This window comes from Lithobates pipiens, unplaced genomic scaffold (assembly GCF_037356315.1).
Source record: "Lithobates pipiens isolate NorthernLeopardFrog02 unplaced genomic scaffold, aLitPip1_a1.2 Scaffold_25, whole genome shotgun sequence".
In the NCBI taxonomy this organism is placed as follows: Eukaryota; Metazoa; Chordata; class Amphibia; order Anura; family Ranidae; genus Lithobates; species Lithobates pipiens.
Window position 1 is genome coordinate 187,797,186 of NW_027507787.1, and position 17,462 is coordinate 187,814,647.

At 44.1% G+C, this 17,462-nt stretch overlaps 1 protein-coding gene across 6 annotated transcripts in view; it reads right to left on the reverse strand.

The window, feature by feature from the left end:
* The window catches only part of SUFU (SUFU negative regulator of hedgehog signaling), a 94,100-nt gene that overhangs the window by 25,367 nt on the left and 51,271 nt on the right, over positions 1-17,462 (reverse strand). For 5 of the 6 annotated variants that reach the window (XM_077455303.1, XM_077455302.1, XM_077455304.1 and 2 more), the window contains exons 9-10: positions 12,311-12,445; positions 467-605 (exon numbers count right to left, since the gene is read on the reverse strand). In XM_077455303.1, the coding sequence (XP_077311429.1) occupies positions 467-605; positions 12,311-12,445 (274 nt within the window). The remainder of the gene's footprint in view (positions 1-466; positions 606-12,310; positions 12,446-17,462) is intronic. The other variant, XM_077455305.1, reaches the window with a different exon arrangement.

The following is a 17,462-nucleotide window of genomic DNA, read 5'->3' on the forward strand; positions in this document are numbered from 1 at the left end:
ACACACACACACACACACACACACACACACACACACACACACACACACACACACACACCTGTGAGCAATTTAGTAGAGAGGCAGAGAGAGAAAACCCTCTACACACTGCTGACATTACACGTTTCACCTGCTTTGCTCCACTAAACTGATCGGATGTCAGATATGTGCAGTGTTACAGAACAAGCACATCACAGAATGGATTACATTTACCTTGGAAGCTTTCTAACACTTTCAGCATTGCTTAATGCATATCCAACTGGCAATGAGGTTAAAAGACAAACTAAATTCAGTCACAGCTCTTGACATGGAAGAAAGTATCATATAATAAATATCAGTAAAAAGGATGTGAACCAATACAGTAGTAAAATAAAATACTTCATCTGAACTGTGTAATATGACTAGCTGATTGTAGGTCTACTTAAATATGGGGATTCAATCTACATGGCTAGTAAAGGGATTTTCTCACCTGCAGCCAAGGCCCGTGTGCTGCATACGGATGCTCTTCTGTAGCAAATGCTCCTTCGACCCCCGTAGAGACAAAAGTGATGGCTGTGTCCCCAGTAATGCTTTTATAAGTAAAGTGTCGTCCGTGTAACAATCTACCTCTAGATGAAAGCAGAAAAAGAAATCTAAGCAAAATTTTAAAACAGTGCAAAATAGACAAGACTACAAGAAAGTTTTTCACTAATCGGTAAATCTTGGAGCCTAGTACAGGACACAGGGTGAATATTCATAGACCCTGGATTATAGGCTGCTACCTTCAGGTGATTGGACACTGGCAAAGCTTTGGACTTGCCCTCTCTGGTTAACACTCCTATAAACATACCCCACAATTTGAGGCTTAAGTTCGTTGGCAAGAAATGCAGAGTAACACAGGAACAGAGGGGAGGGTGACCCATGTCCTGTACTTGAAGATACAGATTTTACAGACAAAAATATAAAAATTATTTTTATCCTAATTGTACAGTACAGGACACAGGCTGGAGATTCATAGACCCTGGGATGTCCCCAATGTAAAGGGTGGGCAAAACAAGTCAAAAGGAACTGTGGCAATTGGCCCAAAATGCCAGAGTATGGTCAAAGACAACCCAGAGCGCCGCTGAAGGAACCATGTAGCCCTTACAAAGCTGAGCAACAGATGCCTGATGGCAGAATGCCCAGGAAATTCCCACTAATCTGGTGCAGTGAACATGTAAGCGTACTGGAGGTACAATATCTTTTACATTTTAAAAGAAACCGACTGACATTCAGCCAGTGTGTACAGCAGCATGTCTGGCTTCTGTTGAACAGGGATGTTGGAAAACCAGCAGCCAACCAGCATCTGAACAGCGTTGGCAGCTGCAAATGCTGAACGGTGCGTTTTGATGGGGGAGCAGTCCGCCTGTCAAAACACAATAGCTTGGCAGGGATATCAATGCATGAACATCACATTGTTAGTACAGCAAGCTCCTCAGACCTGTGTATACAAAGCTTTACCATTGAGCTGTCTTATCAACCTGGTAATAGTGGACTTTGAGGCAGGGTATCCATTTTGAGTACCTGTAGGCAGGACAAAATGTCAGTTGTTCATACAGAGGTTGTGGTTTTGAGTCCATGGAGTTTCCAGACCATCAGATGCTAAAGTTAGAGGATCCTTGGCCATGGGGGCATGGCCAGGATGGCGGACTGAACAGACGTGTCCTGTGAGCTCTCCCGGAGTGGGATCAGTTTAATTAGCCGCACCTAGTGTCTGAGTGAATCGAGAAGATCCTATTATCCTTGGATGCCTTCCAAAACCTTTGGGAGTCAGAAGAGGGGTAAGCGGCTGAAATTTTCCCTGTGTGTCCCAGCAGAAACCACTCCGGTCTCCTGTGCCTTGAGACCTCCAGCTCACCTTTCTAACATGGCGTTGCAAACAGACCACGGGGAGGGATCCGTCCTAGCCGCCTCCGGGCATTCTGGAGGTTATGGCTGCCATCACCTCATGCCAATCTGCCTTAACATCCAAGATAGAGGAGGTCCAGATGGACGTGAGCTTGGTTTGCCAGGACCTAGATAAGATCCGTTCCCGGGTAGCTGAAACTGAACGGCGTGTGGGAGAGGTGGAAGATACGGCGACTGACCATGCGGCAGCCATCCGAGCCCTGCAAAAAGAGTATCCTTGGCCATAAAGAAGGGTAACTTGACCCCGGAGACCAGGATGTCCAAGTCTGGGGTCCCCTAATTAAAAAGCTATTCCCCTTGGTTCAAGCGATGACAAGGAAATCAGTCTTACAATTATTCACTCCCAGGATGTGAACAGCAGAGATTGCTGGGCAGTGCTTTTCTGTCCAAGATATGATCACACTTACCTACTTCAAGGCTGCCCGACTCCTGGTTCCCTCTTGGTGCTTGATATAGGCTGGGTGCAGAGAAGTCAAATAGCAATGCGAAAAATTGGAAGAGATTGTCTCCTACTGCTAAGTGTAGAAAGCGCTAATGAGGCGTGTAAATGGTACTGTGCAAGTAAGCAACTTAAATGTATACTGATGCCAAGTAATCCACTCGTCTCAGAGAGGCAATAGTTGACCTTGAGGATTCCACATTAAACTTGTGAATGTCAAAAAGGTACTGGTTTAGGGCTTTTAGGTCCAGCATAGAATCCCTTGAAACGGTCTTCAAAAAGGGACTTGAACAACCACTCCTTGGTTTGTAAATCCGATTGTCCAGGCTGGTAGATTTTGGTTGGTTTGAGAAAAGAAACTATGGAGGGGAAGCATTTTAAACTCTACTGAAACTGACTGAATACTTAGGTCTGTGACATAAGAATGCAAACTCCAACCAACATCAACCCACCCATAAGCATCAGGGTGCTCCTCCATTGTTAAAGCAGCTTTATGGCAGGCTCAGTGGGCTGTGTGTGCCAAGTCTTGCACCAAATGGCTTCAAAAATAAAGCCCGGAGGAGAGCGACATGGCACTCTGAGGAGATAAAAGCCCTGACGTGTGGGGGTTTGGAGCCTTTGACTGCAGAAGAACCTTTCCTCCTGTGACATAATTTTATTCCATTTCTCACCAAAGATGTCCTTCAAAAAAACATGCGTAGAACATCTTACTGGAAGCTTCAGCTGACCAGGCTTTTAGAACAAGATTCTGGGCATATAGACAGACATGGGAGCCATTCTGTAAAATTCTAGGAAATGTTCTAGGGTGCCAATAGAGAAAAGTAAGGCAGAAAGCAGTATTTTCTAAATAAATTTGTTTTGCAAAGACCGGATTCTGTTGAGTATTCATTGCCCTACTCCAATTAGCTGCATTGTGACAAACAGAAACTGTTTGTAGACTCTTCAAAAAGGCACAGAAAAATGTTGGTTTAAGACAGACAGCAGGATCTACTACTGAAAAAGTTCACTTTTTAGTGAATTATTCTGCCACTGGATATAGCTCAGCAATGATTCTCAGAGGGGTGAAAAACATTTTTCAGGAGAAACCCAATAGTCATAAATTGCCCGTGCCATTGTTTATTTATGGGAAATGTCTCATTACCCTTAAGGGGTTAGCGAGAATGAAGTGTGACTATTTCAAGGCTTTTGCGCACAGCAGAAATACACATTTACAATGGCAAGCACACTGAATGATTTCAAAGCATAGGGCGTATGAGAGGCTGGCAGTAAGAAATCTTCCACTGCGATTCCCTTGCGCCTGGTTTCTGCCATTGTGATTATCTGTTTCCTAGGATTTTACTAAGGTTGTACTGATCCAGATGTATTGTTTCTATTTAGAGGTTGATTGAAGAGCTAATTGAAGAACATAAGAATTAAGCAACAAATGTCTATATAAGAGAGAAGAGGTCCATCACCTACAGGACACTAACAAAACAAATAAAAATAAAATAAATAGGATTTGTAATAACAGCTTACCAGTAAAATTATTTTCTTGGAGTACACCACGGGACACAGAGGCTTGTTAATTACTTAATGGGTTGCATAGCTCACCAGTAGGCGATTGGACAATGGCACACCCAATAAAGACAAGTCCCCCTCTATATAACCCCTCCCATAAGGGCAGTACCTCAGTTTTTGTAGCAAAGCAATAAGGATCCCATAAGGAGGATGTGTCCCATGGTGTACTCCAAGAAAGGGATTTTACAGGTAAACTGTTATTAAAAATTCTATTTTCTTTTTCGTACAGCACAGTACACAGAGCCTTGTTAATTACTTAATGGGACATCCCAGAGCAATGCTCAACTTGAGGTGAGGGAGACACAAATCAAAGCAGACCACCATCGGACGGGGGGACCTACATTGCTGCCTGCAGCACACTGCGCTCGAAGGCGGTACCCTCAATCCCTCTTACATCCACTTGATAGAATTTGGTAAATGTATGGACTGAAGACCAGGTTGCAGCCTTGCAGATCTGAGCCATGGAGGCCTGGTGATGCCCCACCCAAAAAGCACTTACTGCTTTCACGCGAAAAGGAGGAATTTTCTGTTTCAAACCATAAGCTTGAAAAATAACCATGCCGAGTCCACTTAGAGATTGTAGATTTCGATGCTGCCTGGCCCTTTCTAGGACCTTCTGGCAGAATAAACAAAACATCAGTCTTCCGTATCTGAGCAGTTGCTTTCAGATAGACCTTGATGTAGCGAGAGCAATAAAGAGAATGCAATAATTTTTCCCTCCGCAGACTGCGGGTCTGGAAAAAAAAGGAAGGTAAAACAAAAGCTTGATTTAGATGAAAATTTGACACCACCTTAGGGAGAAAGGTGGGGTGGGGACGCAACACAACCTTGTCCTTGTGGACAATTAAATAAGGCTCTTTACAAGAGAAAGCTGCCAGTTCAGATACTCTCCTAGCAGAGGAGATAGCGGCTAGAAAGGCCAATTTCCTACTCAAAAGGAGCAAAGAAACATGGCGAATAGAGCGGTTTCTGTAAAACAGACAAGACTAAATTCAAATCCCATGGGCACAAAGGAGATTTGACTGGCAGATTTAACCCCAATAACTCCTGAATAAAAGCCCAGACTAGGGAATGAGACGCAAGTGGTCTTTGAAAGAACACTGATAGGGCTGAGATCTGACCCTTGATAGTGCTCACTGCAAGTTTTATCTCTACCCCCAATTGAAGAAAAGCAAGATTCCTACCAATGACCCATTTCGAGGATGCCACCCTTGGGATTCGCACCAGGAAAGCCTTCCAGATTCTGTAGTAGAGGTCGGCTTCCTAGCATTAACCAGAGTGGAGAGTACTGGACCTGAAAGTCCACATTTCTTCAAATGTAGGTTTCAACAGCCAAACCGTCAAACTTAGACTTTGAAAGGAAGGATGGAAGAACCCAAGGTTTTCCCACGGCCATCCTTACGATCTCTGTACCAGGATCTTCTGGGCCAAGCCGGAGGCACCAGGATTACTGGTTTCCCTTCTTTCCTGACACTGCAAAACAGTCACAATAAGAGCGGAATCGGAGGGAAGGCATAGATCAGAGAAAACCTGGATCTCGAAAATATTGATGGGCAGGCTCCTTTTGGCCTTGGGCCAAAGCCTCTTACAAGCCTTATGAGCTGGGGGTCAGTTCTGCATCTGTTGATACCGCATTCCAGATGACTGGGGTGAAGGATCTTCCCCCTTCTCAAATTTTTGGTTTTTAACTAACTGAGGCTTTGTCATACCTCTGATGACAGGCACATTGGCAAGTCCAAGGCTTGAACTCTCCTGTACCAGGCAGATAGGATGCTGTTTTGCAGTAGTCTCGAATGAAACTGGGCGTAAGGAATGGCCTCGAAAGAGGCCACCATCTTTCCTAACAACCTCATGCAAAGACAAATGGATGGTTCCTTCCTCGCCTTGACCCTCTGGATCAATTCTCTTATAGACTTGATCTTTGACACGGGTAAGAATACCCTACTTTGGGCAGTGTTTATGATTATGCCCAAATACTTCACCCTCTTTAAGGGCTGCAAGGATGATTTTTACAGGTTGAGGACCCATCCTAAGTGCTCTAGGTATTTTACTGTGCTGAGCACATTGTGTTTTAACCGCGCTACCGACTGCTCTACCAGTAGCAGGTCTTTTAGCTATGCCGTCACCGCTATGCGGGGCTAGAATCTTCGTAAATACCAGGGGTGTAGTAGTCAGACCAAATGGTAGGGCCACAAACTGGAAGTGGCGCTCTTCTACTGCGAACCTTAAGAATCTTTGGTGAGCGGGACAGATACGCACATGTAGATATGCGTCTTTGAAGTCTGTTGATGCAATGAATTCTCCCCCTAATAAGGTGGAGACCACATAGTGAATTAACTCCATGTGAAAGGGGGCAAATGTTCAGGAACTCATTCAGGCCCTTTAGATCTAGAACAGGCCTGACATCCCCATTTGGTTTTGGAACCATAAAAAGGTTTGAATAAAACACCGACCTTGCTCCTTTAGGGGAACTTCTATGATTACCCCTTGGGATAGCAAGTGATTCAATGCCTGGAAGAAGGGCTCTCTTTTTACTGGATCTTTGAAGATGTTTGACTATAGAAAACGGAAAGGCAGGAATTCTCAGAACTCCAGCTTGTAACCCAGGGACACTGTGGAATTTACCCACCTGTCCCTGATTTCTGCCTGCCAAGCCCCTGAATATAAAAAAATAATAATAATAAAAAAAAAAAAAAAAAAAAAAAAATCGCAGAAGTCACCCCCCCCCCCCACTCGCCTGAGCGGGGGCGCACCCTCATAAAGGAGGCTTTTGGGTTCTGCTTAGCAGATTTCTGGGAAGAGAGAATGTTTAAAAAAAGGGCATTTACTCTTTCTTAGCTGGTAAAAGGGTTGTCTTACCACTAGAAATCTTCTGGATGTATTTATCCAGGTCATCCCCAAACAGCTGTTCCCCATGAAAGGGAAAACCGGTTAAGAGCTTTTTGCATGGAGCTTAAGCGGACCAATGCTTTAGCCAAAGAATCCTGTGCATGTGTACCAGCAGGAGGGTAAGGCGCGATACCTGCTGAATAGAATCTTTAGTGGAATCTACCGCAAAAAAGGCGGCCTTAGGCAGGTCTGCCCATAGCTTAACCTGATCAGCAGTAAGATCTTTAAGCCCTTGCTTCACCTGACCCTTTAGTACCTGACGCATACCAATCCCTGCCACATCAGGTTGGGTTACAGCACCAGGCATACTAAAGGAGGAACGGAGTAAAGATTCCAGCTTTTTCTCAGTTTGATCCTTAAACACCTGAACGTTGTCTATAGCACAAGTCAGATTTTTGTTCACACAAGAAATAGCCGCATCTATTGCCGACAAGATCCATTTCTTGGTAAATTTTTCCTCCATTAGGTAAGGGAAAGGAAATTTCTTAGGGAGGAGAAAACAGCTTGTCTTGATGTTTCCAATCAGCATAAATAAGTTTTTCCAATAAAGGATGGACTGGGAAAGTATATGCAGCCTGTAGGGATTTTAATGACCCCAAGGAAGAAACAGGGCACTCTTAACTCAGAAGAGGGCAATTTGTATGTAGCACGTACGGTTTCTGCATAGCCTGTCACCTGCAATTTGAGAACCCGAGGCGCAGAAAAAGCTTCCTCTGATTCCCATGATTGATCTGACTGCTCCTGAACCTTGTCCCCTGACGGCATAGTGTCATTATCAGACTAATCTGATGGGGGATTTAGAGCAGAAGAAGGGGACCTACACAGCTTTCTGCTCTTCTGTGAGCTCGCTGCGATTAAAGTAGCGATTTTTTTCTTGCTAAAGTGTCCTCAGTGACATATGCAAGAGCTATGGCTCATCCTGTGCAACTGCATCAGGTCCAGCAGGGGAGGATGGAGCCAAGCAGAAATGACTAGGACCCCCACGATCCGGATGTCGCCAACTTAGTGCCCCTCTTACCTGCCCCTGAACTCCTTTTACGGGAAGGCATAGTCCTAAGTTAGAAAAAGCAGAGATGCTAGCGCAGAGCTAGTCTAGCAATACAAAAACTATAGGCTGCTAATTTGCACAGCCTCATGCCGAGTAGGCATCTTGGTGTGCCTGCATCCAACACACATGGAGTTGCTTACGTGCCCCAAGCTGCTGTGTCCCTCTTGTATGCAGAGCGTCTGGGGGTTTATCAAAAAAAATTCTGCCTTAGACCTGTGCTGTGGCTGGTGTGCACGCCCGCGGCAAGCAACCCCCCACCCCCAATTCCTCTTCAAACTAGCTTCACGCGCATGCATAGGGTAATGGAGGCAGAGAGAGATCCCTCCAACATGTGCCGTGGACCCCAGACTACAAGGGACCCCCCTACAGAGTTGTGGCAGAGCCTGCTGCGGAGGAAGTGAGCAGCTCAATGAACCGGCTGGCACTGAGCTTTTGTTTCCTGGAAAGCATGTCAAGTAGAACACCAGCTATGCCTCTTTACTCATGCACTCACAGGAGAAAGTCCTTAAGATTTTTTTCTTAGGATTTTCTCACTTACCTTACCCCCACCTCAGGAACTGCTGAAGACCAGACAGATCTAATTCTCACCCATCATGGCGGGTAGTGTTGTGCCAACCTTCAGGATTCTGGGTTCCTATTTAAAGGAGGCCTCTTCCCTGGACCTGTAGAAAACTCTGCCAAAGTATTTTTGTGCATTTTTTAAGACGTACCCAAAGTATTGGATCCCAGAGCCCTGTCCTACAAGAGACATTACGGGCAAAACCTTGCTCTTCTGAGAGGCCCAGGTAACATCCATTTTAGCGTTTTTTTGGCTCTATTGGATGTATCCGGTTGCATAGCTTCTTGACCCCCGGAGGGATCTTTCAGTAGAGTTTTCTTCTTAGTACATCTTTAGCCGTGACCAACACCTTAGACACTGGTGAAAAGACCAATGTACTCTCCTTATGGGAGGGGTTATATAAAGGGGGACTCATTCATTCATTGGGTGTGCCAGTGTTGAATCTCCTATTGATGAGCTATACAACCCATTAAGTATTTAACAAGGCTCTGTGTCCCGTGGTGTACGTAAAAGAAAGTCTAGTGGAGTGGGGTAGGTTTATAGGGATATGCCCAAGAGGCGATTCTCCAAACGCTCACCTGAAGGTAGCAGCCTATACCCTAGGGTGTATGACTTTCCAGCCTTTGCCCTGTACAAATATATTGACAATAACTTGATAAAAAAATATGAAAATTTACAATTAATTTTGATTAGAGGCAAAACTGAAGTAGTAAAGATACAGTTTAAGGCAACTGGTGAGAATATGATGCAGAAAAAAAAGAGTGAGATGAGGACTTCCAAGAAATGCTTAAAAAAAAACAAAAAAAAAAAAAAAACCTGCTAGGACAAAAATGGGGGATTACTGACTGGCTTTAAAAAAAGGTTCAAGCACTAAGTGATCATCATAATCCCCTGCTTTATTAACTAAGGAGCCAGTGACTTAGAAGAACCATGCAGGAGTGTTTTAAGTCTACCTGCAAGCTTGTTCCAGGTCAGGTGACTCATTAAGTAGTGGATCAGGAGGCCAGCCTTGGAGTTTTGCACAAAACCGCAAGATGGAGTTCACATTTTTTAATTTTCCCAGGTTCTCTTTACAGCATATGCCAGGGCACAAAAAAAAAAAAGTGAACATCTCTCCAATAGATCCACAATCACCAATATTTCAGCCCTATTAAAGCACCGCAAATACAGAAAAATACCTGTTGATCCATAAATCCAGTGTGCTCCCAATGAAATGATACAACACATCAGCTCTTCCAGCACCCCCTTATGTATAGGACCTGTACATTAGCCACTTTTCTACCAGGGCAATTTATTACTTTTTGCACGCTTTAAAATCTGCATTTTTTTTTTGCTAGAAAACTACTTTAAACCGCTTTACTCAGCTTTTTTTTTTTTCATAACATGGGACAATAAATCCCCCATTTGATGATTTTTTGGGTAACAGGTTCTCTTTAATGAGACACTAGCCAGATCGCTTCCATCTGACAGCCAGCTTATCACACACACTTTAGGTGGCTGCACCCAGATTTACGATACTGGCAGTAAGAGGGTTAATGGGCAGTTTTTTTTTCTAAAATGTTAAAGATTGGGTTGCATCTGGTACACAGATAGCAAACACGTATATAGCCTTAAAATGATGAGTGTCCATGAAATAGTGAAAAAAACTATGGCACCCAAGATTGTCCACAGGCCAATGCATTAAAAGCCTTTACAGGTTACCAGTTTAAAAATCAACCGTGAACTGTAGCCTTCGTATGCATGTAAGGGCTCTTTCACACACACACACGTTTAACTCTACAGCACCCTTAACACACATTAACACATCTAAAGCATTGAGTGTTTTGATTATATTGCATTGGTTCATGTCGCATTAGGTAACGCACCTCTAACACCCTGTGAGACATGTTTTTTTTAATTTGACAAGGCTAAAATGGTAAAATTATAGCTTTTGAATCTTTGGAACAGCACCTTAAAAAGGCACTTTTAAAAAAGGCATAGGTGCGTTCACAGTGCATTCATGGAATACTTATGGTGCTTTTCAATAGAAATTAACGAAAACAGTTGTGACGCATCAACGCCTGCTGAACACTGCAAGCAGCATTCATTATTCTTTGGTGCGATGCAAGGCAACGATAATGCTACAGTGTGAACACCTCCATGTGCTCCCGATTTTAACAGGTTTGAGTGGCATTTGGCATTTTCTTTTATTGATTTTGTGAGCCAGTCATATTTCACCAAGTTTCCCCTCTGCAAATCCAGTTGTATGATGGAGACCAAGAACGTAGGTGCCCTTTATTCCCCAGTGTTGACGCCGGTCATTTTATGGAAATTTTTCCTGGAGAGGGGCTTTAAGGCTGCACTAGTTTTATAAATGCCCCTACAATTTGCTTAAATCGGGGTTCCCATTTAAAAAGAAAATAATTAAATAAAAATCAGCAGCTACAAATGCTGCAGCTGCTGACTTTTAATTATCGGACACTTACCTGCCCCAGGGTCCAGCATTGCGGGGATCAAATCCCCGCTCGTCTCCCCCTCCGTTTGGCCATGCCAGAATTGTAACTGGGCGCTCGGCTGTGGCTTCCAAGCTGGGCACCCACTGCGCATGTACAAGTGGTGCCGCGATTGGCAGCGCAATCATCTGGGACCTGTCACGTGTCCCAGATTGACAAGAGGGAGGGGGCAGAGCTGTGCCCTTCCTGCACCGAGGGGAAGTGACGTCAAGAGCCCCTGCACTTAAGGAAGCAGACTACGAGAGCCCCCCTAGCAACAGACAGAGGTGAGTAAAAAAAAAAAATCCAATTAAAAAAAAAAAAAAAAAAATTTAGGCAAATTCATTACTTTGGGGGGGGGGGGTGTAACGGAACACTAATTTAACTAGCAGTTATTGACTCATGCACAGGGTTTTAAAATAGTATTTATTCTTTTATACTCTGTATGCTGACAGTAAGATCTATTCTTAACGTGCTCTGGCATGGTCACATGATCTCCCCAGCAGCCGGCTTTGGTGAAGAGGACAGATCTCCAACAATGGCTGTAGAGCCTGGACAATGATGTAACCCATAGGCTTACTATGGAGCATCTGCTGTCGGCTGTCACTCCTCAACACTGAAGCTGGTACCAGGGGCCAATCAGGTGACCAGACTGGACCGCCCTCGGAATAGGCAAGCATAGACATCTTTCCCTTACTGCAGTGATCATCAACCCTGTCCTTAGGGCCCACTAACAGGCCAGGTTTGCAAGATAACTGAAATACATCACAGGTGATATAATTAGCTGCTCAGTGATTGCAGTATTCTAGTCTGCACCTGCCCAAGGTAATACATAAAACCTGGCCCATTAGTGGGCCCCAAGGACAGGGTTGATGACCATTGCTTTACAGGGTTAAAATAGGGATTGAATGGGGATGTTAGCAGGCTTAGGTATAGCTGAGACTTGACATGCTACTTTAACACTTGTTCAAGTGGGAGTAAACTCACATGCATGCATTTTAACTAACGGTAAGCCTATAATAAGGCTTACCAATAGGTACTGTAAATATCATCTAAAACGTGCACCGTTTAGGTGATATTTACTGCACAGGAATGGCATACCTGTGCCGTGAACAACAGCTCCTTCATGCATGCGCGGGAGTGACGTCATTTCGGCTCTGAGCACTCACACAGCTAGAGTCCGCGAACCTGGAAGGAAGACCAGGTAAAGATTGTAACCCCTTCAGCAGTGACAGTGAGCCACTGATAGGCTTCGTTGTCACATAATGTGCTAGTATGCCATGTATACGAGCACATTATGACAATGCCCTGCAGGTTAAAAAAAAAAAAAAAAAAAAAAAAAAAAACACACCACCCAGCTGTTTACTACCAAATTTAATTCCATGAAGAGATATTTTTTTTGCCCATTTGTCACACATTCTTACCTTAAACAAAGTGGAATGAGTGTGCCAGATTCCTGGTTAAACTTGAGATGGACGCTTTCCAGTTGTCGTGTACGTACTAACTCGTGAGGAATTATGGCTGAGGAACTTTCACTTTCTAAACTGTCTTTGCGACTCCTTAAAAAATAAAGAGCAGAAAGGACACATTTAAAGCTTACTAAGGTATTATTAAGTACTATATCAGCGAGTCATAAGGTAATAAAACCCAAGAGGGAAAGCTATCAAGTCTATTCAGGATGTAGCTACCTAATCAAAACCCACCTAAGGGATCAATAGATACCACCACGTCCAATAATTATATATGGTTATCAATTTGTACAGCACAGACATTTACAGAGAAACTGGCACCTGCCCCAGTTGAACTCCCAATACACGTCCCTACTAGTATTACAAATCATACACATAACTATGGCCAATTTATACAGAAACCTATGAACTTGCAATAGTAACGAGGCCAAAAACATGCTCAAACCTGAGTACACAACAGACAGGAACCCGACCTTCAATGCTTCCTAAAACACTCCCCCCCCCCCCAAAGTGGGGTCTGCATATGCGCAAACATCTACCTGAACATACATGTTAAAAGACGAAGACCATGTAGCAACTTTATAAAGTTGGACAACAAAAGCTGGATGCTGAAGCAGCCAGGAAGCACTTGTACTCCTGGTGGAATATGCCTTGACCAGGAAAAAGAGGAACCTTGCCCTTGATATTATAGGTTCAGAGCATATCAAAATTTTTACTCCCCTGCTCTGTGTGGCAAATTTCAACGTGTTATCAGACTATTTTGACATATTAGTATATGTGGATAATGCACACCTTGTTGCCTTCCAAAGACTGGGGGGAATCCAAATGAACTGAAAGCATAGAAGAACACAGGGTGCAAAGGCCTAGCGCATTATCCTCAATACAAGTTTTATTCAATAAAAATGGGTATAAATATTCTCATAAACCAGTATTTGTGTTATAGAATTATCATAAAATCATCCGCTTAAATCCATATGCGAAAACCTACAACACTTGAAGTCACATCGGCTAGTGCGTTTCAAGGTTTCCCCTCTTCTTCAGAGCCTACAGAACATATCCATTTCACATTCTTCTATATGGTGTACCGACTCAAATGGTAGTACCCCTTGATGGGTCAATTTCATTATTTCATTGTGCCCAGTGCTATCAAAAGGTGTTGTGGATTGTCGCACATGGATTTAAGTGGATGATTTTATGATGATGCTATGACACAAGTATACTATAGCCCTGGGAAATGCGCCCACAAATCCACCTAAAATTGTAGATTAAAAAGCATGACTCTTGCAAGGACTTTCAAGCAGAACAGGGAATCAAAGTCAAAATAAAGCTTTTTGACTTCAGATAAACTTGAATACTGACCAAAGAGTGAAGCACCTTCTCCTTAGGCTGTAGGATTAAGACAAAAGATGGTATTACAATGTCCTGGGTCAGGTGGAAAAAATAAACCACCTTAGGTAAGGAAGAGGATCAAGGCCTCAACACCACCTAATCCTGATGAAGAACCAGGAAGGAGTTTCTTGCAGGAAATTGCAGCCAACTCCGAGATTCTGCGAACCAGGGTAATGGCCACAAAAAAAAAAAAAAAAAAAAAAAAACAACTCTGTGTTCAAGAAGTGACAAGAGAATCTGAGAGGTTCAAAAGTAAAAAAAAAAAAAAAAAAAAAAAAAAGACTGCAAAACTTACAAGACCAAGTTAGGTCCCATGTAGACAAGGGGCATGAAACTGTGTGACACCCTGCACAAAGCCTTTAACCAAGGAGCAAGACCTGAAAGGTCTATGAAAAAGCACAGTCAAAGCCGAGATATGTCCTTTGTTAGTACTTAAAGCGCAGTCCCACCCAAAAATGGAACCGCTTTAAGCACTCCTCGCCCCTTACATGCCACATTTGGCATGTCGTTTGTTTCAGGGGGGGTACTTCCTGTCCCACTTCCTCCTTCCGCCCAGCGACCGCTAAGGTGTCTTTTCCTTTCGCCTTAGGCAGCCCTTCTCTCTCTCTCTAGGCAATCTCCTGGGACAGCAGCTTTATGTTTATTCAAAGCTGCTGACTTTAAATAAACATAAAAAGACTGGAACTTCGCTTTAAAGATTGTCGGGGATAAAAATTGTGAGCTTTACACAAGGAGAAGTAAGCCTTCCATGTATGATGGTACAGTTTTGTGGAGGTCCAGTTTAAAGCCTTTAGCCTCAGTCCCACAAGCGCTTTGGCCCATAGACTATGAATGGGCCATGTGTAAATGCAGCTTGAGCTGCCAGTTGCTGCGTGCAGGAAGCCCATTTAAATGTATGGTGATGCAGTGGCTGCATGGACAAAGCCACTCGTCCCTATTTTACAGTTGCGCTGGTACCTGTAAGCTACCCCAAACGCAGATCATGTGCATTTGGTGCCACTCGCCTGTTATATCGGGACAAGCGGCTATGTCCATTCAGCTGCAGGTTCCCCATATACTTAAATGGACTACCTGCACACAGCACTTAGCAGCTCGAACCACATTAACAAATGGCCTCAACAGCCATGTAAATTAGGCCTTAAGAAGGGTAGGGATTACAGAGTCACCGACTCTTCTACCTCTCAAAACTTGGGCTTCAACAGCCATGCTGTTAAAGCTAGTGACTGTAAAGCAGGATGGATAAATGCATAAATCAGAAAATGGATCCCAATGAGTCACTAGAAACACCAGAAACACTGGAGGATCCACAAACCTGTCCAGACAAACCTCTGAAAACACTTCTAGGTGAAGAGCTCATTCTCCCTGACAGCTGAAGTCCACTTGCCAATTACCCTGACAGAGGGATCCAGACAGAGCAGTGCATGAGAGCTAGCCGAACTGCACAGTTACAGGATGTTTATTGCCAACTTTCACTCTGATGACCGTGTTTCCTGGACTGAGAGGTACTCCAGAACACCTCCCCAGCCTGACAAGCTGACATCCATTGTCAGTACCTTCCAATTCACAGAAGGTAGAATTTTCCAGTATCCAGCATCCACATTCATATCCACCATTTCAGAGCTGACCTGGTCTCGGGACTAAGATGCAGTGACAGGTCCAAGGACTCATGACATTGCCCCAAACCAAGAAAATATTGAGCTGAAGAGCTCTGGAGTGAAGTGGAGCACATAGGACCACATGAAAAAGGCAGCTACCATCTTCCCCAGGACCACGATGAAGGCTTGAACAGAAGGAGGACTTACCAAAGGCATCAGAAACTCAACCCAGGATAGAAGAGACAGGCATTTCTCCTGCAGGAGCAGTACCTTCAACCTGGAATCAAAGAGTTAGCCCAAGTATTCCAGGTGTACCAAGGCGGGTTTCTGAAAGTTCAGTACCCCTCTGAACCTTTCTAGGACTTCTGCTGGACACTGGACATCAGTTTCTGAGCCGAATGCTTCCTTAGAAGCAAGTTGTTCAGGAACCACACATTGGGGACACTACTACCTAAACATTTCTTATCTTAATGCAAGGAATGCATAAAGGTAAAACATTTTTAGGCTTTATAACCACTTTAAGAATACAATTCTTCTTGGATTCTAAAGGTGTCACTGGTTTCTGACTTGTCACCTTCAGCACCTTTAAGTGGTAAAAGTGTGCTTTTCCCTACAGTCACAGCCAAGGATGGTCCAAATAAGTGTTTGCCCTCAAAAGAGCTGCCCATCTATTGCTTGAGCCATAGGATACTTCTTACTTTGACATCGGGCCTGCAAGTAAAAATTGCCATATAAAGTCTTCCAAGGGATCCACCAAAAAAACTCAAGGCTCTCTGAAATCTTTCCAAGAGCTGCCAAATGGAAGGAAGGATCTTTTGGATCCTATTCACTGGAACAGAGAACATGCTTAGTCCAAACTTTAAGGGCTTGGCAAACTCCCAATCCAGACACCACCAGCTGCAGAGCCACTCCTATCAGACAGAAGGATGACCTCATCCACGAGATCTTATGTATGAAAGAGCCAGGGTCAAAAGCTGGATGCCCCCATTTTTTGTGGAATTCCTTCTCTATGAAGTACTGGTGAGCTTTGGTGGTGAGAAAGATCTTCTCCAGTAAGCCCAATTGACACACATCTCCTCTTGTGAGTCAGGGGGAACTGGAAAGTACTTGGAAACTTTAGGCATGGCATGTGATCATCCCATGTCCGACGAAAGGATCCTGCACAGCTCCAAAACACTGCACTTTATATTTTTGTGACGCATCTTCAATAAAACTTCTTGGATGACATTTTGTGATCCATAGTGTGCTGGCAAATATGTATCTTGGCTTGTGAGGTTTCCAGTCTCTAGCTGGCTGTTGCTGCAGCAGCCGCTACTTCTGAGCCTTTTCCAGGAACATGAGCGATGGGAATATTAGAACTTCAGATGCGGTAGACTAGTGCGTACCACATTCAGATAGACAGCCCTGGACCTCAAGATTCCTCCGGGGAGGACTTGTCCATGGGGGATTCCTGATCTTTCACAGCTTTTATCTTTTCTTGAAGAATTTCCACCAACATCTCATCCCATCTCAAAAGGAGAGGTGGGACAAGGGGATTGCCTATTCTTACAAGGCAATGGGAACACCTGAGAGCTGATCAAGCAGTTCAGATATATCTGCAGAAAATTCCTCCCTTGAAACAAAGTAAAGAACTGTGCCCCTGCAACCGTGGAAATACCAGACAAGGGCAGGGATTCAGAACTAATCTGACCCTTTGAGTCTGCTATGGGAAAAACTGTAGGCGGTCCTCCCTACCCAATAGAGGAGTTTGGGGGCCCATCCCATCATCCTCCCCCACCTCCCTATCTGTAACTAGGCCATGGCTGAGGGTTAAAAGGCCTGTGAGCACAGAGGGAAGTGGTCACTCAATTGAAAGGAACGTCAGCCCAAGAACGAACATTGAGGTAATATCGCCCAGTACCTGACAAGTGTTCAAATTTCTCTGCTTTGATAACCGGCAAGGCTTCGGTGCAGGGCTCGAGTTACAATGAGCTGAAGCAGGTTGACTTCCAGAGCAGTACGATAAGATCTCCACATGCAGAGTAGGCTCAAAAGCATGTGCTGTGATCAGGACTGATGAAATGGCACCCATACATCAGCAGGCTTGCATGATAATGTAATCATACACTCGAGGTGCCAGACCA